Below are 25,753 nucleotides of genomic sequence, written 5' to 3' on the forward strand. Positions count from 1 at the left end.
CTCCCTCGCGGTCCATTGACTGCTACAGGACCCCTTCCAATAGGAGCGACACAAGTCACTCCGACTTAGAAGGGTCCTGTACTACTTTGGGGCGACCTCGGAGCGACTTGCATAGACTTCCATTATGTGAAGTCCATGCGGGTCGCTCCGAAGTCGTGGTGCATGGGAATGCACAAGTTGCCCCCGAAGTAGTACAGAGTCGTGCTGCCCCAGTGTGAACCGACTCTAAAAGTGTCTGAAGTTTTTAGGAGCTTTTACAGGCGCCAAGCTCATGGGCGATAATTCATTTAATTGGAAATAAATTAGTGTAACTCCACTTTTTTTCCCCCTAAACAAAAACACTCCCTTCTGGTTGATCTATGTACATTGCAAGGATTATAACAACCATTGTTGCAGATTCCTACCTTTTGTTATTCTAAACAAATCCCTCTGTTTTTCTGTGCCTATGTGGGAAAGTGAGTCTAATGGAAGTGGTTTCATAATTATTAATATAGCTGTGCACCTGTAAGACACTAACGAGGAAATCTGCTGGGCCTGCATCCCTTTAGACGTGTTCCCATTAGGAGTATCTCACCAAAAATTACATTTTTGTTGCAGGGGATGCCTGACTTGTATCTTAGTGCAGACTTCTGGGAAAAATCGGTGAGCCAATCACACAAGCAGGAAATTAGGCTTCTGGGGGGACATTCAGTACTCATTCTGTGTACAGAACAACTCCAGGTAGCCATATTGCATTGCATTTTCAGAAAATTACAGCAACTGCAGATTGAAAAGAATTACAATAGGACTTGTGTCGCAATAGTACACGCTATATTTTTCCCCACAAAAGTGGAGTTACCCTTTAATGCTCAAGCACTAGCGTTTAGCAGCATCAAGCATTTTTCTGCACAATCTCTCCTGCTCCTGGACGCATTGGCAGTGGGTTTTTTTTCCTGTCTGTAAAGCCAAAAAGTCAAAAGGATTTTCGACTTACCGTAAAATCAATTTCTCTGATGTTCACTGACGGACACAGCTTTAGATCTTCATAACCGTTAGGTTATACTGCCCCCTACAGGAGTAGGACACTGGGAAAAAACAAACAGTCTGGCTACGCCAATGGGCAGTCCCAGGGGGGTATACTCCCTCTTTGCTACAGGCACTCAGTTTAGTTACAAGCAGTGTCAGAAGAATTACAACTCCACAGAGGGGTTGGTGCTGTGTCCGCCAAAGAACATCAGAAAAAAGGATTTTATGGCAAGTCAAAAATCCCATTTTGTCTTTCGTTCAGTGACAGACACAGCTCCTGATCTTTATAATCATTGAGATGTCCCAAAGCAGTGTTAAGCATGAGGGGTGGAAAAAGGAGCACCGTGCTAAAATGTAACAATACTGGAAAAGCGACTGATACAACTGATCACAATCCATATCTAGAGTATAAATGTATAATGTGCAGCTCTCAAACAAAAAAAAAAAAACCTATATTAAAGTGCATATATAGCGCAGTAATGAAATATGTTTATATGGCCAATAAGAGCATTAGTACAATACACATATAATGCAATATAGCCAATAGAATATAAAGTGCATATGTAATCAATTAACCTATCAAAAAAAAAAAAAAAAAAAAAAAAATCGAATGAATAAAATCCAAAGAAAGTCCAAAGTGCAATGTGAAAAGAATATCTTCAATCGTTATTCTGTGTGAATATTCAAAAACCCGTGCCTAGGAACCACAACCAACATCAGAGGGGGGCTTACCAGAATAAGTGGACCCAATTAAGCTTACGCCTAATGAGTCACAAACAGCATGATAAGATGGATAAGCATTTAAAGGACAGCTGGATAAACTTCTGCCACGCCAACAGCACCAACGGTATATTCCACTTTAATACAGAGTAAAACAATTCCCACAGCTAAACAGTAGCCAACCAGGCAACAAGAGCTCAACCAAAACAACTAGCGCCCACCTGAAAACAACAATAGGCCCACAAAGGGGGATCAGGTCCTCTCAAAAGCAGCCTGAAAAACCTTGTAGCCAAAAGGAAGCATCCGCAGATGCCAACAAATCCACTTTATAAAACTTTGTGAAACTTGTGTACAGGCGACCAGGTGGCTGCCTTGCAAACCTGCGTCACTGACGCATGATTGCGGAAGGCCCATTAGGCACTAAGCGCTCGAGTAGAGCGTGCCTTAGCATGGAAAGGAGGAACCTGACCCCTGATGGAGTAGGCCCGAATCCCGGTCGGATTCATCCGGAAATGGTCGCAGAGGAAGCAGACAACCCTTTACGAGGCCTATCCGTGAGCACAAATGGTGAGTGACTTCCTGATAGACTCCATAGCTGCCAGGTACAGCCTAATTGCCCAGACCACATCCAAGGCATGCAAGGCAATTTCCTTCTGATGTTTTGGCCTGGGACACAGGGAAGGCAACATAAATGTCTTCATTCAAATGAAAATCAGAGACAACCTTTGGAAAGAACGACAGACAGGGGCGAAGAACCACCTTATCTTGGTGAATCACCAGGTAAAGTGAATGACCGGATAATGCGGCCAGTTCCGACACCCTGCACACAGAGGGGATCGCCACCAAAAAGGCCACCTTCTGGGACAGCGTAAGCAAGGGAATCTCCCAAACAAGATTCTCAAAGGGAGGCTTCTGGAGGGCCGAAAGCACCAATTTGAGGTCCCAAGGTGGCAACGGAAACCACACTGGAGGAACCAAAATGTAAGACACCCTGAAGAAAAAAAAAAAAAAGGTATGCACCAGAGAGTGTGTGGTCAAAGGTCATTGGAAGAAGACCGCCAAAGCTGACACCTGGCCCTTGATGGCACTCAAGGCCAATTTCTGTTCAACACCCCTGTCAGGATCTCCTTTTGCAGGCACCTTGTATGGAACTGTGCAAACAGAGGAGGGATGACCCGTCTGTTGGACAGCAGGAGACAAATTGCAGCCTGCAATTTCTGTAGTTTGTCCAGAGGAAGGAGCACTCTGGCTAAGGCTGAGTCCAGAGTAAGACCCAGATAGTTCAACTTTGTGGACTGAACCAGGGCAGACTTCTGAAAATTCAGAATCCAGCCGAACTCCCGCAGAGTTCATATTGTGTTATTGTATTGTGATCCCCAGGTTTTCCACCAGAGCAGAAGGATATCATTCAAGTAGCCCCATACCGCCATCTCCCGTTTGCGTAGCAAAGCTACCCGGCGGCTAACACTTTTGTGAAGACCTGAGGTGCAGAGGTGAGACCAAAGGTTAACGCCACAAACTGAATGCTCCTATCCCACGGCAAAGCAGAGGAAGCGCAGGTGAATGGCACATATTGGAATGGGAAGGTAAGCATCCTTGATGTCGACAAAGAAATTTCCCTGATGCTGGGATGCCACCACCGTGCAAATGGACTTCATTCTGAACTTCTGCACCCGCACAAAGCAGTTCAGCGCACTTTGCCTTCCTTCCTTGGAACTGTAAACAGGTTTGAGTAAAAACCCTGAAAACGTTCCGAAGTCAGAACCAGGACAATCGCCCCTTGAGGTAACAGAATTTGTTCCCGAGCAAGGTTATTTCCTTCCAACTTGCGCCTGTCCCCAGATGGCTTACAGGGTTTGTTTGGGGCAGTACAAGAGAGACTCGATCTTGTAGCCGGACCGAATGACTTCATGGACCCACTTGTCTTGTACCAGGGAAATCCACGGGTCCGGAAACCAGTGAAGACGTCCCCGCCACCCCTAATACGGGTGAGGGCATACCTTAATGCTGAAGGAGCCTTGTCCATGGGTCTGGAGAAGCCCGCTCTCTGCTTTCTAGACCAGGTTCATTTGATCCTCCAGAGGCGGCCCTGAAAGGCTTCGAGCCCTTGTCAGTCGACTGAGGGATGAAAAAAAAAAATTCTTATGAGCCAAAAAGGAAGGCCCATGTCTACAGCGAGGTTCCTTGCCCTCAGTAGCCTGCGGAAGAAAAAAAAAGGTTCTCTTCCCCCCATGTGAGACCTTTTATAATGTCATCCAGGGTAGCCCCAAACAGGCAATCTCCTTGAGAGGGAAGATCAGTCAAGGCCTTTTTAAAGTCTGGTCCGCAGAACAGCATGTGAGCCAAAAGACACACCGAAGGACCACTGCAAAAACAGAGCCGAGCCACTAGGGGAGCCGCATCAAAAGAGGCATCACAGATAAACAGCAGCCCCTGGACCAGCTGGTCCGCCAGCTAAGCAAAGGCGGGGGGGGGGGGGGGGGGAGCGGTTCTTCCTCCAGGTCCCAGCGTGAAAGTTTAGCCCACGTGGTCAGAGTTTGCGACACCAGGGCAATGGTGAATACCGGCCTCAGTGCTGAACCAGCCAAAGTGTACATAGAGCGGGCCACAGCTTACGCCTTCCTGTCAGCTGGATCCTTTTACATAGTTACATAGTTTGAGGTAGAAAAAAAAAGACATCAGTCCATCCAGTTCAACCTATGATTGTGTGTGTTTGCTTGTTAACCGTACATTGTATACCCCTGTATGTTGTGGTCTTTAAGGTGCCCATCTACTAGTTTTCTGAAATTATCGATGCTCCCTGCTGATACCACTGCTTGTGGAAGAGAATTCCACATCCTTACTGCTCTTACAGTGAAGAACCCCTTACGTATTTTAAGGTTAAACCGTTTTTCCTCTAGTTTTAGTGAGTGGCCACGTGTCTTATTGTATTCCCTTTCTCTAAAAAGTTTGTTCCTTATGCTAGGGTCGCCAGTACAGTATTTGTACATTGATATCATTACCCCCTCAATCGTCTCTTCTCCAGAGAGAATAAGTTCAGTGCTTGTCCTTAAAGGCCGGGGACTCTTCAGGAAACATGGTTGCCTTGTTCAATCTGGAAACTGGAGGGTCCACCGGTGGAAAAGTCCACTTCTTAGGATAGGACTCCTCATAGGGGTAAGGCCTAGTAAAGCGCTTAGGGACCCCACGGGACGCTTTAGTCCTCCCCACTCTTGAGACAACTCCAAAACAGGTGGGGAAAGGAAAAAACACCTTTGCCACTCTGGATGGCTTGTAAGTGCCTTTGAGTGTGCTTTTTGCTAGCCTGTCACCCGAAGATCACCTCCACCCGGGACACAAAGGACTCCAGGAGCGCCATCAGTGCGTCGATAAATGGTTGGAAGCCGAAGGGCCCTGCAGCTTCAGAGGGGATTAGGTGGGGAGATGTGCTCCAAAGACTCCATGAGTCACCAGGGGGACCCCACAAAAAGTGTAAAACCCCCAATGCGCTGGCAGCGCCACTCAGTCACCAGACACAAGCACCAAGCAATCAGCAGAGGAGAGAACCCCACTAGACTCGTCACCCAGCAGAAACCGGCACCTGCAGCAGACCAGGATAATTTGCACCGCGATCAGAAAGTGAAAGGATCCAGGAATCAGCACCAGGGGATGAGGAGGGGGCTCCCACCGCCAAAATAGACGCCCACAGGGCTCCACTGTCATGGCCGCCGCTCTTTTCAATGACAAACCACTGCAAAATGGCCACCGTGTTTCCAAACACAGGCTACAACAAAATGGCAGCCTCACCCTGCACCATGAAGCTTACAGGGACCCAGGTAGGACGGGGGGGGGGGGGGCCTAGCAGGAGCCCCCACCATGTACAAACCCCCCTGCACAGTCGATCGTCCGGTGGCTGGCGGTGCACCCCCTGCCCCCACCCCAGGAGGTGGATCGGACAACCCAAACAGCCCCAACATATTGGGGGTAGGATGAGGGACAGATGACAAGGGGGAGTGCCTGAGTGCCTGACGAGAAGGAGGGGAACCAGGGGGGGGGGGGGGGTCCAACCGTCCCAAGGAGAAAAAATAGAAAGAAATGGTCAAAATACTGTCAGTTGCAAAACACCTCCATTCCGGGTTTACACAAGGAAACAAAAAAGGACGCCCAGTGGGACTTTGAATGAGGTGGATGCAAAAAAACGTCCCAAGGAGAGGCCCATGTCCACCCCAAAACCCTCCAGGGGGAGATAGCTACTCCCCATACCAGGAACAAGGTGGGCACCGCTCCAGACAGAGCCCCTCTCCATCGATATGGGGGGCTGGCGGCCAGGAGGAACACTGCGACTCAGACGGCATTTAACTTGCAGGCCAGACCTCGTCCAGTGGGGTTATGTCGCGGTCGACCTAGTGCGGAGCGGAGGTCTGTGCGCGCTCGCTGGCCAGACTGGGGTGACTACTGGATCTAAATTATCCAGCCAGTCACCCAGTCCAGCAGTTGATTGCAGATCTCAAGAAAAATCCAGGAGAAAAAAAAAAAAAAAAAATGTCTACCTAAAAAAGAAAAAATTGCCAGGCCCAAAGATCCCAGCAAGGAAATCTGTCTCCTTACTCCTGACTAGGCAGAGTGCCTATAGCAGAGAGAGGGAGTATACCCCTGGGGCTGCCAATCGGCATAGCTAGATTTTTCTGCCTAGTGTCCTACTCCTGTAGGGGGCAGAATAACCCAATGGTTATGACGATCTGAAGCTGTGTCCGTCAATGAACAAAAGAGAAAAAAGGGGCTGCTTTTACAGGCAAAAAAAAAAAAAAAAAAAAAAAACACCCTGGGTTCATTAGGCCTAAGGAGCGTACCATATAACAAGTAAATACAAATTCTACTTCATTGACATTAGGTACTGCAAAGGAAAACAGACACTATATGCTTCTAGCGAGCACAGCAATTAGTTCTGATTTTGTAAATGAAAAAAAAAAAAAAAAGGCATGCATGTACCAAGTCCATATCAGATGAGCAATGTATTCGCAATAATCCCAAACGCAAAATCTTGGTCAGGAAAATCAGTTATTTTCGATAAAATGACTAAATCGTTTTTTTTACAGCCATTTGTGGCTCAGCAGGAACATTTAAGTAGTGTTTCGAGTGACAAGCTTGCCAGTGACAATGACTCTGCGTTTACCTCTATGGCTTTGCTACAAATCACTGAAAGCTAGTGATCTGTAGCAGGGCACACCAACCCAATGCTGTTGCAATAGATTACCTTGTAGAAGTGACAAATCCTTTGACAAATCAGCCCCCTATAGTGATTAAATGGGTATTCAACCCAAAACCAAAAATATAATATATTGCAGCAGCTTACTAATTATATGTGGTGGCTTCATCAGGTCACCTCTCAGACCCAAGACCACCATCCAGAACTGTGCAGCATTACAGGCCTCCAAGAGGCAGACCACCATCCCTGAGCACTGTATTACAGGCCCCCCTCAGACCACCATCCAGAGCACTGTGCAGCATTACAGGCATCTCAGAGGCAGACCACCATCCCCCTAAGCACTGTATTACAGGCCCCCCCTCAGACCACCATCCAGAGCACTGTGCAGCATTACAGGCATCTCATACAACCATCCAGAGCACTGTGCAGCATTACAGGCCTCTCAGATGCAGACTACCATCCCCTAAGCACTGTATTACAGGCCCCCCTCAGACCACCATCCAGAGCACTGTGCAGCATTACAGGCATCTCATACAACCATCCAGAGCACTGTGCAGCATTACAGGCATCTCATACAACCATCCAGAGCACTGTGCAGCATTACAGGCCTCTCAGAGGCAGACCACCATCCCCTAAGCACTGTATTACAGGCCCCCCTCAGACCACCATGCAGCATTAAAAGGCGTCTCATACCACCATCCAGAGCAAAAAAAAAAAGGCAACTAAAACTAAATTCAAAATTTGATGCCAAAATGAACACCGATTATACAGACACCACTATGGATGAAGGAGCACCTTTGGAAAGCAGCATTGTCAGTCGGGGGGTGTTAGGCTGGCCATACATGTTTAATCCTATACAACTTTCCTTTAGATTTACCAGAAACCATATGATATGGGTTCAAACAAACAAAACTACTTTCCAATTAGGCAGGCCCTTGCACTACATAAATTTAAGGTAAATCTATAGGAAAAAAATTGTACAAGAACATTAAGCATGTATGGCCAGCCTTAGATGTGCTAGCAAATATAGATCCATTAACAAATTGATGGCAAGCTCCAGCTAATACTTTATACTAATATATTGCAGCTTACCAATCATTGAAATAGGCGTGCAAAAACCCCACACTGTCATGCCAAGAAACCCACAAGCTATAAAAAACAAAAAGCATAAAGGAGTTCTCATTTTCACTATATCTTGTCTCCCACAGTACACAGAACATGGAAATGCAATAAGTTTAGTAAATATAAACTGCTAAATACCTTTTCTTAGCAGTATATAGCAGTCTTATGACTTCTATGAGTGTCTGGTTAAAGCTGATAGGAGTTTTAATTCTACTTTAACTGTCCTATGAGGCTGTGTCGTTTTAGGAGATGAATTGGGGACAATGGGAGAAGGAGAGGCTCAGAGAAGACTGGACCAAACACCCTTTTCACACAATGCAATGCAAGCATGCGTTACTGCATATACAGACTGATTTTACGGTTGTGGGTTTAGTAACGCTAAACCTGGCCTCAAGTTCCTTCCCTTTAGTTCCTGCTGGCTTTGCAACGACTGACAAAGCAGACCTATAGCCAAAAACAGCTAAATATGCAGTTGTTACACATACAGTGGGTACGGAAAGTATTCAGACCCCCTTAAATTTTTCACTCTGTTATATTGCAGCCATTTGCTAAAATCATTTAAGTTCATTCTTCTTCCTCATGAATGTACACATAGCACCCCATACTGACAGAAAAACACAGAATTGTTGACATTGTTGCAGATTTATTAAAAAAGAAAAACTGAAATATCACATGGTCCTAAGTATTCAGACCCTTTGCTGCGACACTCATATTTAACTCGGGTGCTTTCCATTTCTTCTGATCATCCTTGAGATGGTTCTACACCTTCATTTGAGTCCAGCTGTGTTTTTCTTATACTGATTGGACTTGATTAGGAAAGCCACACACCTGTCCATATAAGACCTTCCAGATCACAATGCATGTCAGAGCAAATGAGAATCATGAGGTCAAAAGGAACTGCCTGAAGAGCTCAGAGACAGAATTGTGGCAAGGCACAGATCTGGCCAAGGTTACAAAGATTTCTGCTGCACTTAAGGTTCCTAAGAGCACAGTGGCCTCCATAATCCTCAAATGGAAGACGTTTGGGACAACCAGAACCCTTTCTAGAGCTGGCCGTCCGGCCAAACTGAGCTATCGGGGGAGAAGAGCCTTGGTGAGAGAGGTAAAGAAGAACCCAAAGATCACTGTGGCTGAGCTCCAGAGAAGTAGTCAGGAGATGGGAGAAAGTTGTAGAAAGTCAACCATCACTGCAGCCCTCCACCAGTCGGGGCTTTATGGCAGAGTGGCCCGACGGAAGCCTCTCCTCAGTGTAAGACACGTGAAAGCCCGCATGGAGTTTGCTAAAAAAACACCTGAAGGACTCCAAGATGGTGAGAAATAAGATTCTCTGGTCTGATGAGACCAAAATAGAACTTTTTGGCCTTAATTCTAAGCGGTATGTGTGGAGAAAACCAGGCACTGCTCATCACCTGTCCAATACAGTCCCGACAGTGGAGCATGGTGGTGGCAGCATCATGCTGTGGGGGTGTTTTTCAGCTGCAGGGACAGGACGACTGGTTGCAATCGAGGGAAAGATGAATGCGGCCAAGTACAGGGATATCCTGGACAAAAACCTTCTCCAGAGTGCTCTGGACCCCAGACTGGGCCGAAGGTTTACCTTTCAACAAGACAATGACCCTAAGCACACAGCTAAAATAACGAAGGAGTGGCTTCACAACAACTCCGTGACTGTTCTTGAATGGCCCAGCCAGAGCCCTGACTTAAACCCAATTGAGCATCTCTGGAGAGACCTAAAAATGGCTGTCCACCAACGTTTACCATCCAACCTGACAGAACTGGAGAGGATCTGCAAGGAGGAATGGCAGAGGATCCCCAAATCCAGGTGTGAAAGACTTGTTGCATCTTTCCCAAAAAGACTCCTGGCTGTATTAGATCAAAAGGGGGCTTCTACTAAATACTGAGCAAAGGGTCTGAATACTTAGGACCATGTGATATTTCAGTTTTTCTTTTTTAATAAATCTGCAACAATGTCAACAATTCTGTGTTTTTCTGTCAGTATGGGGTGCTATGTGTACATTCATGAGGAAGAAGAATGAACCTAAATGATTTTAGCAAATGGCTGCAATATAACAAAGCGTGAAAAATTTAAGGGGGTCTGAATACTTTCCGTACCCACTGTATATTTGAAGGTTTTATCTTCTTATAGGGCTAGAAATAGTTGGTTATAAGAATCACATGCCTAGGCAGTAGCACAACACCATTATTAACCACTTGCCGACTGTGCACTGTACATTTACTTTTGCAAAGTGGCAGTCCCAGGCAGAATCCCATTAATAAACGTCATCTGCCTGGGAGGAGCTAGGGGGCGAGCGCGGAGAAGCTGGCGCGAGTGTCAGGCGGCTCAGATGGCCACCTGACACCGGCGATCTCCCCCCGCTGACAGAGAAGGACAGACGGCTGATGGAAACACAGCCGTCCGTCCTTCTCCCTCGGATGATCACAGAGGCTATGTGATCCTGCTATATAGGATCGCATGTCTATGATCATCTCACAGGCCCAACCCCCCCCCCCCACAGTTAGAATCACTCCCCTAGGCTTACATTTAACCACTTGATCACCTATACTGTTAACCCCTTCCCTGCCAGTGTCATTATTACTGCAACAGTGCATATTTTTAGCACCGATTACTGTAGTAATGTCACTGGTCCCCCCAAAAAATGTCAGTTAGAGATCCGATCTGTCCGCCGCAGTCCCGCTAAAAATCGCTGATCGCCACCATTACTAGTAAAAAAAAAAAAAAAACCCACATAACTTTCCCGTAGTTAGTAAACGCAATAACTTTTTACCAAAAATATGTAGCAGAAAACAAATTGGCCTTAAATGTTAAAAACCATTTTGATTTTTAATTTCTTTTTTGGGGAATGTTAGATAGCAGAATGTGAAAAATTATTTCTTTGCAAAATTGGCACTCTTTTTTTTTTTTTTTTTTAAATCGCACAGGTGATCAAATACCACCAAAAGAAAGCTCTATTTGATTTCCTGTTTTGGCTATTGGACAGAAGTGCTCTACTGCTGGAGCCCCTCCTGCTTGCTTACTGTACAAGAGCCTTCCTGTGTCCTCATCCTCTTGTAAGCCATCCATGCACCACCCCTCCAGCACCCAATGCCAGTAAGCATGTCACAGACAAGACTTGGCAACAGAACCTGATTGGCTAGCAGTGCATTTGGTCATTTTGGTGCATTTTCAAACCTTGACAGGACCATTTATAGGATACAAAGGATTTTCCAATTGATTGGACAATTTGATACATGCCTGACCCTTGCCTTTTCTCTCACCTATGCATCACTTCCATTCTTCTACCCATGGGGCAAAATAGGGATGCACCAAAGTTTGGGCAACCAAAAATAGGGTTTTCAGGGTTGCACGGGAAAAAAAAAAAAAAAATGATGAAAATAGCTGCCGAAAATGCCCACGATTTTATCGTTATGGTGTGTTTTTCATAGGTTATGTAACTCCAAAAAATACATCAAAAACACAACACAATGCATTCTTGCGGTATTTTCATAGCATGTCAAGGAGATGGGTTTTTTGGTGCGGCTTGCCAAAGTTCCTACTTTAACAAACATAACTGGGCAACATTTTTTTATGTATTCACATGGAGTTCCAATTCAGCTTTTTACATTTATTGTAACAAAACATAATGGATGCTGCACTGAATAAAACTGAAAATCTTATTGGCTGTTAGGAACGATAAAAAAACAGTTCAGTCTTTGGGTACTAATAATGCAGGTCCCACTATTCAATTTAAAGGGAATGTATGATGGAGAGAAATCGAGATATATAAAACAATATATATTATATAAATCATATACCACACTAGCCCTAGCTGCTTTGCTGGAAGTGCCACTGTGAGCTTAAAGGGAATGTATAAAGCGTATTGAAGAAAAAAGGCGAATATAAAAGTTTTGCATACATTATTTGAACTGCCCTGAATGAGTGAAAGCAGGAACTTCTCTCCCTGCTGTACATAAGGATTCCTACAAATGTTCTATGATAGGAGTGCCTGAAGACAACTCATTCAGTGCTCTTTTTAAACTAAATTCTGAGGTGGGGTGGGGGATAGGGTTAACTTGCTAAAACTGGAGCACTCAGAATCTGATGCAGCTGTGCATGGTTGTCAGTTTCTAACTTCAAATTGTTCAATTAAGCTTTGACAATAAGGCCCCTTTTGCACAGGCGGATAGTTCAGATCCGCCTGTCCGTTTTTTTTTTGTGGATCTGAACGGTCCCCCCATGCATCTTTATGGGGGATCGGATGTCAGCGGAGACATGTCCACTGACATCCAATCCGATCCGTCAAATCTGGACGGATGGAAACCCTACCGATGGTCCGTTCCCATCTAATTTCCACCATAGAGATGCATGGGGAACTGACAGCTGTGTCTCCACACACAGCGCAGAGACACAGCTGTCATCCTGCTGCTCAGCGGGGGATCGGCAGCTCGATCCCCCGCTGAGAAAAAACGGAATCCGTCCTACGGACGGATAGTGTGAAAGGGGCCTAAAACTTGCAAGCTGATTGGTTTCTATGCAGATCTGCACCAAAGTTTACATGCATGGGTTTTAGTAAATCTCCACTACAAATGTTTGGTGACACAAAAGTGTCATGGGTGCACCCCGACATGTTAGTTAAAGAAAAGTCTATAAAAAAAAAAAAAAAAAAAAAAAAAAAAAACACCACACAAAACCAATATAGTCTCCCTATGACAGGGGTGTCAAAACTATGGCCCTCCAGCTGTTGTGGAACTACACGCATGATGGGAATTGTAGTTCCTGAACAGCTGGAGGGCCATAGTTTTTTTTTGTAAGAACCATAGACCGACAACAAGGTAGGGAATAAAAGGGTAGATAGCTTAAAGAAAGGAAAAAAAAAAAAAAGTTTAGATTTCATATTTTTTGCATACTTCATAAATAAGATAAATGGTCAAACGTACGAAGAAAAGGCTCGGCATGTGTCCCACCTTCGCTGCGGCACCTCCAGTGGGCTGCTCCCGGCTCTCAGCAACACATCTGAGTGGTTAGAGGAGGAGGAGCTGGATGACTTGGCTTCAGCACCGGGTGGGTAGAACAAATGCTCCTCTGCAGTCCTGTTCCACAAAGCTGCGTGCGGGGATGAGGTGTGAGTCTTCTTCCTGCCACGTAGAAGAGGAAGGGTGAGATTAAACCAAAGGCAAAAAAAGCCCCTATACCAAATAAAATAGAAAATGGTTCACAAATGCATTTTCAAGAAAAGATTCACAAAAGTATAGGAGACCATAATTGTAGACCACTGCTTTTGAAAAACATCCATACACAATATAAGATAGTTGTATTGAAGCATTTCTTTTTTCAGATATCTGATGCTAAATCAACTTTAAAGCTGGCCAAACATAGATTGAAATTTGGCCAGTTCAGCAGGGACCAGCCAAATTTCGATCCATGTATGAGCAAGGTTGGTTGTACAGAAGTCAATGATCAACTTCTGTATAACCAGCCTGTTGAAAATTCCCACAGGATCAGCACCACCAACGCTGATCAGTGTATTCTAATGGTGGGATGTCTCCCAGCTGTTAGAATACAATAGAGCAGTGGGGAGAAATCCCCCATCTACATAGTACGTGTAATGAGAGAAAGCAAACTGTTCTTGGTTCAACCCACTGGATGAAAAAATAAATAAAAGAATAATTTAATATGGCCTATGGCAAGCCGAAGGCAGATTTCTTTTATATAGGTATACAAATGTAATCTCACCAGACTGCATGGCTCTGTGCTCCGAAGGTCATGAGGTCTACAGCTTCATAGTTATGATTTCCAAAGGCACTGGGGGAGTCCTCAGTAATAACAGAAAAGTCACTGCTCAGACTAGTGTTACTGCCACGATCCCGGGGTTCTGGAGAAGAAGGTACAAAACACGTCTCAGTTGAACACAACCTGAAAACCTATTGCACAATGTTTTTGAGGATGAAGAGGATCCTCCTAAATAGTATGCTGGAAACCAATCTTTAATCTTAAAAGATATATGGAAGCCCATACCAATTAACGTCTCGATTTAGTACCTTAAGGTTTAGTAAATAGTAAAAAGTATTTTGCTATACCTTTTTTAAATTCAAAATATACATACAACAAACAGAAAAAAAAAACCCACAACGGAAAAAATGCTGGATAAAACCCACACATATTAGCGTTTTTGTGCCGGCGTTTAGCATTGAATAGCAGATTGTAAAGGAGTAGGCAGCCGCCAAATCCTTAACAACCAATGGCTCACCAGCTGTCAGTGGGAAAAGAGGGGGAGCCCCCCCTGCCCCAAAGCACCTACTGGAAAAGAGAAATGGACAGAGGGCGCACCAGCCTAGCGCATATAAAACAATTTATTGTAATAGACATGTATACACATTATACTCACAAAACTATTATGAAACACGGCAATGAGGGACAACCAGGGGTCTCCACTGGGCATCCTCAGCTGCCGCAGGCCGTGGAAGGATGTAGACCTCCAAAAAAGGCTTACGCGTTACGGGGGGGATGTTCCCCCTTCATCAGTGCTAGTTGAGGGAATGAGTGGTAGGGCTTTTGTATACTCCAAAAGGTCACATGATCAAGTCCCAAACCCCCCATGTTAAAGGGCATATGGCCTGCAATAGTTCCGGGGGGGGGGTGTAAGGGGGGCACTCTCCCCCCTCCCTTTCCTGGCCTGCATGCTCGATGAAGTCTGCTAAAAGCTGATGAGCCGTCGCTTATTAAGTATGCAGTGGCTGCCTGCTCCCTAACAACCTGCTACTTAGCAACGTTTAGGAGCGTTCAGCATTTTCTTCTGCCAGAGAAATCGCTCTCAGAAATGCAAACCAGAGAGTTTTTTGTCTGCTCCTAAATGTATCTAGACTACAAAGTGTGCATGGACAAATAGGATAAAATTTGCTTCTACGAGGCAGAAAAAAAAAAAAAAAAAAAAAAAAAAAGGCTAAAAGCTGCTGCTAGGTGCCTTTAAGCTAATGTGCATGGAGCCTCCATGTTACGGAGAACAGGGCTCGGTTCCATAGTATAGTACATTACATTTTTGTTTTTGGGTTTAGGTACATTTTAAAACGACACGCAACCTTAATAGAATAGGGAATGGTTAGCAGATTTGTTGTAATTTTTTATAATTGTTTGTGCCCCGTCGTTGGCACAGTCTTCACATTTGCCCTGTTGGTCTGCCGTTGCCCCTATGGCGACTGCAGACCAACAGGGCAAATGTGGGATAGTTTAGGCCAGAAAAGGTGGCATAAAGGATAACTGTTTGAAGGTGCATCCATCCTTGCTTAAAGCACACGTTAAAAAAATTGGAAATAAAGTTTTTATTTTACATTGGTTAACCCACATGTGAAGAGGGCATAAATGTAGTTTTACCGGCGTTGCTACCACACTCGTTAGGAAAGCATTGACAGGACCATCCATGCACAAAAAATAAAAGGAAACAGCTAGTTTAGAGCAATACAGATCTTCAATCAAAGCACATACTTAGCGCACAGAAGTCTTCCAACAATAAACCTGGATCCCGAGGCTGTGAGCTTTTCCGCCTGTATCAAAGAACACAAATGGTCCACAAATTATAGTCTAAATCAAAAATCAGCCCAGAATTTTGTTTTGCATAGAGCAAAATGTGGTGTTTAGTCACCAATTGTCTTCTGTCCTAATACTAAACTATTACATATTTTAACATGGCTGAACTTTAGGATGTTTGTACAAAATATCCTTGCAGTGGTCCCCTCACTCCTTTGGCTGTACTTCTGTGGATCACAGGAGTGCAGTTCCTTCTGCACTCCTGTGACCCATTCTCAGCTGTCATCACAGAGCTAGTTCAGTCTCTGGCAAGATCGCGACCATATGGTCGGGATCCGCCCACATGCCTGTATCGACATCCGGCTCAGCCACTCAGTGAGCTGCTGCAAAACTGAGCCAGCCGCTCCCGCCCTCTCCACAGTTCACTGGCCTGCACAAACAACTCTCTGCTCTGTCCCCCACGCTACAGTGAAGTTCCTTCGCCTCAAACTCACTCATCCATGTCTTTATGGACCTTGCTTTGTGCACTGGTCCAAAGGATTTGGTGGAGGAGGAGAAGATTATGGTGTGGGGTTGTTTTTCAGGGGTTGGGCTGGGCTCAATAGTTCCAGAGAAGGGAACTTTTAAGGCATCAGCATACAAAGACATTTTGGACAATTGCATTCTCACAACTTTGTGGGAACAGTTTGGCGCTGGCCCCTTCCTTTTCCAACATGACCGCGCACCAGTGCACAAAGATCTATAAAGACCAGGATCAGCGTGTTTGGGGTGGAGGAACTTGACTGGCCTGCACAGAGCCCCAAATTAAATCTGATATAACACCTTTAGGATGAATTGGAGTGGAGACTGCGAGTCAGGCCTTCTCGTTCAACATCAGTGCCTGACCTCTCAAATGTGCTTCTGGAAGAATGGTCAAATATTCCCATAGACACACTCCTAAACCTTATAGACAGCCTTCCCAGAAGAGTTGAAGCTGTTATAGCTGCAAAGGGTGGGCCAACTCAATATTGAACCCTACAGACTAAGACTGGGAGGCCATTAAAGGTCATGTGCATGTAAAGGCAGGCGTCCCAATACTTTTGGTAACATAGTATATATACCTACAAGATGCATAGTAGAAATGAAGAAAAATATTTAAACAATAGTTAATTCATTTTCTCCAGCTGTAGGTTATGTAACTGCTTATACAGATGACATATCCCTGAAAAGAGACATTCTTAGACTGTCGGGCTATTTAAAGAAAGCTGTGCCATCCCAGTGTATTATACAAGTGCCCAGCTTGCACATTTAGTTTGGAAATTGGACCGCTTCTTGTAGAGCGCCTCTGCACACACACCTCCGTATGAGGCTGGTCCCAGGCTGGGAACTATTCCAGCAGAGAATAAATTAAACAAACTGGGTCAGGACACTGGGGGTTTGATGGCCTCCATCGATATCCCCAAGCCGGCTCCACTAACGAGGTCAGATGCTGCTTTTTCTATAATGTGCTGGGCGCAAGCTTACCGTGATTTCCTCCCCGACGAGGAGAACTCGTCCGAAGTGATGTGCTTCAGAAAATTGAAGCAGAAAAAGAAGATCTGGGTGAGAGAAATGGGAGCAATTATTAACAGCTAAGCAGAACAGAAATGGCTGCATATACCTGAATGTATTCATAGACCATAGAGATGTGAAAAGGTTTTGTTGAGCAGTGTGCATATACACGCAACGGCCACTTTATTGGGTACACCTGTTCAATTGCTTTGTAACAAACATTGCTAATCAGCCAATCCCATGGCAGCAACTCAATGCATTTAGCCATCTAGAGGTGGTGAAGACAACTTGCTGAAGTTCAAACCAAACATCAGAATGGGGAAGAAAGGAGATTTAAGTGACTTTGAACGTGGCATGGTTGTTGGTGGCAGATGGGCTGGTCTGAGTATTTAAAAAAACTGCTGATCTACTGGGATTTTCACACACAACCATCTCTCGGGTTTCCAGAGAATGGTCCAAAAAAGAGAAAATATCCAGTGAGTGGCTGTTGTGTGGAGGAAAATGCCTTGTTGAGGTCAGAGGAGAATGGGCAGACTGGTTCAAGATGATAGAAAGGCAACAGTAACTCAAATAACCACTCTTTACATCCAAAGTATGCAGAATACGATCTCTGAATGCACAATACATTGAACCTTGAAGCAGCATGGCTACAGCAGCAGAAGACCACACCGGGTGCCACTCCTGTCAACTAAGAACAGGAAACTGAGGCTACAATTTGCACAGGCTCACCAAAATTGGAAAATAGATAAATAGATTGGAAAAGCGATGCCTGGTCTGCGAAGTCTCCATTTCAGCTGCCACATTCAGATGGTAGGGTCAGAATTTGGCGTAAACAACATGAAAGCATGGATCCATCCTGCCTTGTATCTACAGTTCAGGCTGGTGGTGATGTAATGGTGTGGGGGATATTTTCTTGGCACACTTTGGGCTCCTTAGTACCAATTGACCATCATGTAAACGCCATGGCCTACCCCTTCATGGCTACAGTGAGTATTGTTGCTGACCATGTCCATCCCTTTATGTCTACAGTGTACCCATCTTCTGATGGCGCCTTCCAGCAGGATAATGCACCATGTCACAAAGCTCAAATCATCTCACCACTGCTTTCTTCAACATGACAATGAGGTCACTGTCCTCCGATGGTCTACACAGATTTCAATCCAATACAGCACCTTTGGGATGTGGTGGAACGGGAAATTCAGATCCTGGATGTGCAGCCAATTAACCTGCAGCCACTGCGTGATGCTATCATGTCAATATGGACCAAAATCTTAGAGGAAGGTTTCCAACAGCTTGTTGAATCTATGCCATAAATAATTAAGGCAAAAGGGGGGTCCAACCTGGTACTATCAAGGTGGATCCAATAAAATGGCCGGTGAGTGTAGATTCAGGGCTAAATATTAGAAATTAAGTACTTTGTCATCCTTGGCATTACAACTTGGGTATTATGGCTGATAACAAAATCAAACATCAAATACAAAGGTTAGTGTATAAAAGTTGACAGGAGCAAACAAGACTGAGTTTAAACAGGAAGAAGAGCGGGCGGGTGTGCATGCAAATACAGGAAGGAGCGGCGTGCGTGCGTGCGTGCAAGTACAGAAAGGAGCGACGGCGTGCGTGCGTGCAAGTACAGAAAGGAGCAAGCAAGGAAGGAGAAGATGAAAGAGCGTAAACGCAATAGAGGAAGGACAAAGAGGGGGAAAAAAAAAGTGAGTGCAGAGGAAGAAGGGGGAAGAAGAGTAGGAAAAGAGTACGCAAGCAAGGAGGAGAGGAGGGAGAAGAGAGTGCACGAGTAAGGAAAAAGAAGAGGTAGAAGAAAGCACATGAGCGAGGAAGAAGATAGCATATGCAAAAGGGGAAGGAGAGCGAGAAGAACACACGAACCAGAAAACACAAGCGAGGAGGAAAGCGCAAGCTAGAATTGAAAGAAAAAGTGTACACAAGTTAGAGAGTGAGAGCAAGAACATGGAAATGAAGAGAGCACGAGTGATTTTCTTTACCTCTTCACCTTTGCTAAGACGATCAACCAACATATGCCTGTAAAAAAGAGGGAAGGTTATGTAATTGGTAATGGCTATTATTGCAGTACTTGCCCATCTTTAATAATAAATGCTTGCACAACATATGACACAGCCACTTCAGTGAACACATAACAGGTCACTTTGCTGAAGTGTCATTAGAGAACCCCATCTGGGTTACAATATTCGTATGCTGAACTTTGCAAAGATTCTGTAAAAGTGAGTGTTAAACTTTCATGATCTTCTTTGAAATGAAGTAATATGTCAAATCTGGGAACTGTTTGTAGTATTTTTTTTTTTTCCACGTAGAAACCAAAATCGGTTTTAGATATACTGATCCATTAACAGGCATCCAGTGTAAGTTTTACTTTACATCACAACTGCAATTCTAGTTATGAAAAATTCAAGGCTAAGACTTACCCAAAGAGGTACCAATCATAGGCTATAGTCAGGTAAAGGATCTCAGCAGGCTCCAGGGAGCTATGAACCATGCCGTCCTGCAAGAGAAGCATTACAATGTTCATTCTTTAGGCTCTGCTTGACGAGGTTGTGCCAGCTTTGGGTTAGCTTGTATCAAACTGTTTAAGGGTGTTCTTGAACAAACATGAAGACCTTCACAGTCTTGCAATGGACAGCTATCATCTGACATCCATCAACCTTCATTCACCCCTGTAGTTTGCATAGGGCTTACATATGTAGTGGGGATAGACCGATATGGTTTTTTTAAGGGCCGATACCGATATTTTGGTCACAACGTATCGGTATCGGCCGATATTTTGTACATTTAAAGTTTTGAAAGATAGACAATTTGACACAAATCTGGTACTGAACATGTTAATTTTTGTTTAATGCTTAATGGCTGGCTTGCTGGCACCCTGTGGTGGGTGGCTGGCTGACATCCTGTGGTAGGTGGGTGGCTGGCACAGGGCCTGTGGGTGGGTGGTTGGCTGGCTGTCTGGCACCCTGTCTGTGGGTGGCTGGCTTGCACCCTGTTGTGGGTGGCTGGCTGGTACAGGGCCTGTGGGTGGCTGGCACAGTGCCTGTGGGTGGCTGGCACAGTGCCTATGGATGTGGGTGGCTGGCTGGCACCAGGCTGCTGTGGGTGAGTTTATGGCTGTGATACACTCCTGCGAGACTAGTCCGACTCCAGACGAGCCTGTCCCAAGATGAGGGCGTAGGGATGCACCGATCCGATATTAGGATCGGATATCGGCGCCGATAATGCCACAATAGCTGGATCGGGGCATCGGTAAAATTACTTGGTGTAGTATGGGATGGGAGACGCTACTTCCTGAATAGATCCGGCTCACAGGCGGAGTGATATCAGATGCACTCTGCCTGTGAATGGAGGAGCCGTACACATGAAGCAGCGGCTTTGCTCTGTACTGCAGCCGCATGCATATTGTGTATGTGTGTAGTTCCGGATCGGTATTGGTATCGGCAGATACACAATGCCAGATATCGGTATCGGGACAAGAAAAGTCGGATCGGTGCACCCCTACGAGGGAGGCAGCCTAAGAAGGCAGAATGACGTCACAATAATATCGGCAATATCGGCCAGTTCCAGGGCCGATACCGATATATCGGGGAAAGTGCATATTGGCCTTGCCGATAATTGGTCTATCCCTAATATGTAGATACATATGCAACTGTATATAAAATTTGCATCCATCAGCATGTTGCGTACATTGGCAGTGGGATTGTCTGTACTGAAATGTGAACATGCTTAGTGGAAGGTAAAGACACACAACGGTAGCCTAAGGGTCTGTATTTATGGGTTTTGGGCTGGAGTAGATGGCATCAGTTTGATCCTCTTCAGAGATCAGATTATTTTGACAGGTGCATCTGACCTGCAGTTCACCTCCTCACCTGCATCAAAGTAGGTTTTGCAATCCCTTAGAATTGTAAAGCTGCAAACCCATTTAAAGCAAAACAAATGCCTGCCTACATAGGCCCAAACCCTGCTTAAAAATGGTTGTAAAGGCAGGTTTTTTATATTATTGCATTGCAAAGTCTGCTGCTTCAGTGTTTTTAGATCTTTTTTGTCAGAGGTTACTATGGTATACTGAAGTATAATTACAAGCACTTCATAAGTGTCAAAGGCTTTATTGACAATTACATTAAAGGAGAAGTCTAGCCCAACACTACAGACATCTACGATCTAACAATACTCTATCTAACCCTGTAAAGAAGACATACTATTTGCAGTGGTGACCGTTCTTTTTCAAGACCTCTGCAATTCACCCTGGCATGTGGTCAAACAACTTCTGGGCCACATCCTGACTGATGGCAGCCCATTTTTGCATAATAAATGCTTGAAGAGTTTGTGGATTTTTTTGTTCACCTGCCTTATGAGGATTGACAATAAGTTTTCAATGGGATGAAGGTCTGAGGAGTTTCCTGACCAAGGACCCAAAATGTTGAGGTTTTGTTCCCAAAGCCACTTAGTTATGACTTTTCCCAATATGGCAAGGTGCTCCATCATGCTGGAAAAGGCATTGTTCCTCACCAAACTGTTCTTGGATGGTTTGGAGAAGTTGCTCTCAGAGGATGTTTTTGTATCATTCTTTATTGATGTGTTCTTAGGCAAAATTGTAAATGAGCGCACTCCCTTGGCAGAGAAGTAACCCCACACATGAAGGGTCTCAGGATGCTTTGCTGTTGGCAGGACACAGGACTGATGGTAGCGCTCACCTTTTCTTCTCCAAACAAGGTTTTTTTCCAGATGCCCAGAAAAATCAGAAAGGGGATTCAATCGGAAAAAATTACTTTACCCCAGTCCTCAGCAGTCCAATCCCTGTACCTTTTGCAGAATATCAGTCTGTCCCTGATGTTTTTCCAGGAGAGAAGTGGCTTCTTTGCTGCTCTTCTTGACACCAGGCCATCCTCCAAAATTCTTCTCCTTACTGTGTGTGCAGATGTACTCATACCTGCCTGCTGCCATTCCTGAGCAAGTTCTGCATTGGCGGTGCCCCGATTCCCCCAGCTGAATCAACTGTACGACACAGTCCTGGCACTTAAACCCCATTAAAAATCTGTGGAAAGACTTGAAGACTGCAGTCCACAAACAGTTACCATCAAATTTAACAGAACTTGAGCAGTTCTGTAAAAAAGAGTGGGCAAATATTGCAAAGTCTAGATGTACAAAGTTATGCCTCGTACACATGCACCGATTGTTGGCCGACTGATCGGCCGTCTTTTGTCCAGTGTTGTGGTGTTAGTTGAAATGTGCTCTAGACTGCACACAAATTTTTTCGGCCAACAACAACCAACTTCAGAAGTGATGTCATGTGCTGGTTTACTTTCCGTGTGTTTTTCCTTCTCTGAGCATGCCCAGTCTTGCTCATCTGATTTTTGTCTGTCGAAATCTGTACTGACTGTCGAACAATCGGCCGTTCTGTTGACGGGCAACAAAAATTTTATAGCATGCACACCAGATTTTGTTCGGCCGAAAAGTCGCAGTCGGTTGTCGGAAGCATCATACTAACAAGCCGACAATCGGACGATCAGACGTTGGCCGAAAATTTACGGCCAACAATCGGTGCGTGTGTACAAGGCATTAGTAGAGACAAATCCCAACAGACTAAAGGCTGTAATTAAACCAAAATGTGGTCCAACAAAGGGTGGGGGGGGGGGGGGTTGATCCTTTTTCCAACTCAGTGATTTCGGTTTCCCTTACATGTTGGCGTTATATCTTTCACTTGGATGTTGTATGTTGCTCTAGTAAATGAAGCTGGATAAAGCAAACACTGTCTTCATTCTAGGCTGTAAAGCAACAAAATGTAATTTAAAAAAGGTGGGGTGGGGGGGGGGGGGGGGATTCTTTATACCCAGTGTATCTGCCAATGCAGCCTGCACACATGCCAAGCTCCTTTTACAATAGGCTGGAGAGTTCGGAGAAGTACAGGATTGGAAAACAACATGTTTATTTGCCTAGATGGCGGCAGCACCAATCCAAGCTGCAGCTGTTCCCTGCTAGCTGAGAACTGGGGATTAAAGACCTCTGGTCACTCAGTTCTTGGGTCTGCTGTGAGCAGAGACTGTCCATCGGCACTCTACCCCTCAAGGAATTAAGCTGGCCATACACCTGCCGAAATATCGGGCAAACTCATTTTCCAAAAAACAAAAAATCAACCCTGAGAGCAGATGATTGTGCCATCATGTAATGACCGAATTTCGAACAATAAATCGTTCAATGGACATAAATGAATTCAGTTTGTCACATATACCCAGTACAAACAGGTCGGCCGAGAAACACATTAACCTTTCAATTTATCGTTCGTTTATCGATCGGCCGGCAGATTTTCAAAACTGTTCCTATTTTTCGGCTCTGAAAAGTTGAAAATGATTTTCTATTTGTGCCCATTAACTGGAGGAAAAATGGACGATTGGACCAAATGACAGATTTTTAAACGATTTTTCGGCAGGTGTATGGCCAGCATTACTGGAGCGCCAGACTGTAGGGGGTGGGAATGGCAGGCTGAGGCTCTCAGCTGTGCACTAGGAGGCCGAGTCAGCTACCAGTCAGGCATCTGGGTGGATCCCAACATTTATAAATGTAAAAAAAAAAAAAAAAAAAATGATAAAGCACAACCTGTAGTTCTCTCAAACTTTTTGTCAGGATCCCTGCAGAGCTTGGACCAGCTCTGTGACGTCAGCTGACTTTGGGCTCTTTCACACGGTTCGCCTCCGTGCTGCTCAGCGGGGATCGATCCGCGATCCCCGCTGAGCCGGCGGATGACAGCTCCGTCTCCGCTTGCAGTGCGGAGAGGGAGGTGTCACAGCTCCCGCTGCTCTCTATGGGGGATCGGATGAGAGCGGACCGCCTGTCCGCTCTCATCCGATCAGATCCCTGGACAGATGGAAAAATAGGGTTTCCATCTGTCCAGATTTCACGGACAGGATCGGATACGGGTGTCAGTGGAGGTGTCTCCGCTGACATCCGCTGCCCCATAGAGCTGCATGGAGGATCCGATCAGATCCGCCTAAAAAACTGACAGGCGGATCTGATCGGGCCGCCCGTGTGAAGGAGCCTTTTAGCCTGCTGTCGGCTGAATCTGGGTTACAGGAGTGCAGAACTAAGTGCACTCCTGTGACTCACAAGCGGAGTACAGCCAACAGAACTTTGGCCATACTTTTTCTGAATTCCCCCCCCCCCCCCCCAAATCAACCAACTGCAGATAGCTTAAAGACAGCTTGATGGCCATATTAAGTTCAAATAATTGCCACCATTACATTATTCCACTCTCTAACACACAGCCTTTGATATATATCAATGTGAAATTGTGGATTTCCTTGCTTCTTTTATTAATTAGGTTAGCAAAGCTTAACCCATTTGCTGAGAAAGCACCTCATGAAGGCATAAATTATGCAAAACCCGCCAGCATAAAAAGAGTTTCTGCCATAGAAGTGCCAGGCTTTGGACCGCAGAATTAAACAATTAGATCGTTTTATTAAAGTAGTGTGCCATGTAAATCGCTCGCTTTTCATTTTAAGGTCAAATATTTATGGTTCAAGAATCCTCAGTCAGAATTCTCAATTCAAACGCGCCCATAATTTTACCTAAATATGAATATATGAATGAATGTCAAAGGTTACCAGCGAGATAAAGTTTGTTTAATTTTCAAAAACATGCCTGCCATTAATAAGAAATCGGACCTTGTTCTTTGAACTCAACTTTTCAAAGGGATCCCGCTGTTTGATGAATTATTAAGCGAGGAGTTTTACAAGCATTTTCCTTGAACAAAGACAGGAGGATGAAAAAAAAAAGAAATAGGTATGCAAAGTGGAGAATGAAAGAACGGAAAGTTTGAAGGTTTTCAGCAGTAGTTTGGTCAAGTCGGCCAACATCAAGTCGGCCAACATCAAGTCGGCCAACATCAAGTCGGCCAACATCAAGTCGGAAAACATTCTAGCAAATGCAGCGATTTTCTGCATTGTGCGGGTATTGAATGCAGTGCACAAAGGCTCAAGGCAAACCACAAAATACAGAAACCTATGAGAGCAGTTTTACATGCCACAGGATTTTTAATTCTGTTCATCCGGTTCTGTGATTTGCACAGCTCTACCACACCACACAGCCCTGTTTGGCAGGGGAGGAGACCTGATTGTTCTGCAGTTCAGTAAACGTTCGTGGTCTCTTCTCCTTGGCCTGTGACTGGACAGCAATAAGAGAAGCAGCAGATTGATGAGCTCATCTCTCCCTCACTCTTCCCTTCTTGCAGGGCACCACAACTGAATGCTGCTTCTCCCAGTCAAAGCTTTGCTGTACAAGGACTGCAAGAGGCTGATATCAAGTTAAAATGTAAGTACTTACACTGCTTACATAAAACAAAAATATATACATTATAAATATACATATTTACATACACACACAATTGCATTTATTTTGTGCATTTTACATCTGCCTAAATGTCAGCTTTAAAGAAGATCTCCAGATAAAACCAGGAAAAAAGTAAAGACCACAATAAAGAAAGTGCCAAGGCCAGGTTTGCTGCAATATTTAAATTACATTTCAGAGATCTCCCCCACATTACTTTTTCCTGCCTCTAGATGTTCCCGGGCTGATGGCCAGTACTATTCAACCCACTTCCACTGAGCCCAGGTCATGAATTCCAGTCTGTGAACAGACATTGAAATGAGAAGCAGCACAGT

The 25,753-nt window shown here is 44.9% G+C and overlaps 1 protein-coding gene across 1 annotated transcript in view; it reads right to left on the reverse strand.

Moving 5' to 3' along the window:
* MTMR14 (myotubularin related protein 14) overlaps nt 1-25,753 on the reverse strand; it is an 86,525-nt gene that overhangs the window by 15,637 nt on the left and 45,135 nt on the right. The window contains exons 12-17 of the mRNA XM_082265920.1: nt 19,520-19,596; nt 19,082-19,118; nt 17,055-17,128; nt 15,510-15,568; nt 13,764-13,902; nt 12,995-13,165 (exon numbers count right to left, since the gene is read on the reverse strand). Coding sequence (XP_082122046.1) covers nt 12,995-13,165; nt 13,764-13,902; nt 15,510-15,568; nt 17,055-17,128; nt 19,082-19,118; nt 19,520-19,596 — 557 coding nt within the window. The remainder of the gene's footprint in view (nt 1-12,994; nt 13,166-13,763; nt 13,903-15,509; nt 15,569-17,054; nt 17,129-19,081; nt 19,119-19,519; nt 19,597-25,753) is intronic.

This window comes from Pelophylax lessonae (assembly GCF_965119305.1).
Source record: "Pelophylax lessonae genome assembly, chromosome: 8".
NCBI classification, from domain to species: domain Eukaryota; kingdom Metazoa; phylum Chordata; class Amphibia; order Anura; family Ranidae; genus Pelophylax; species Pelophylax lessonae.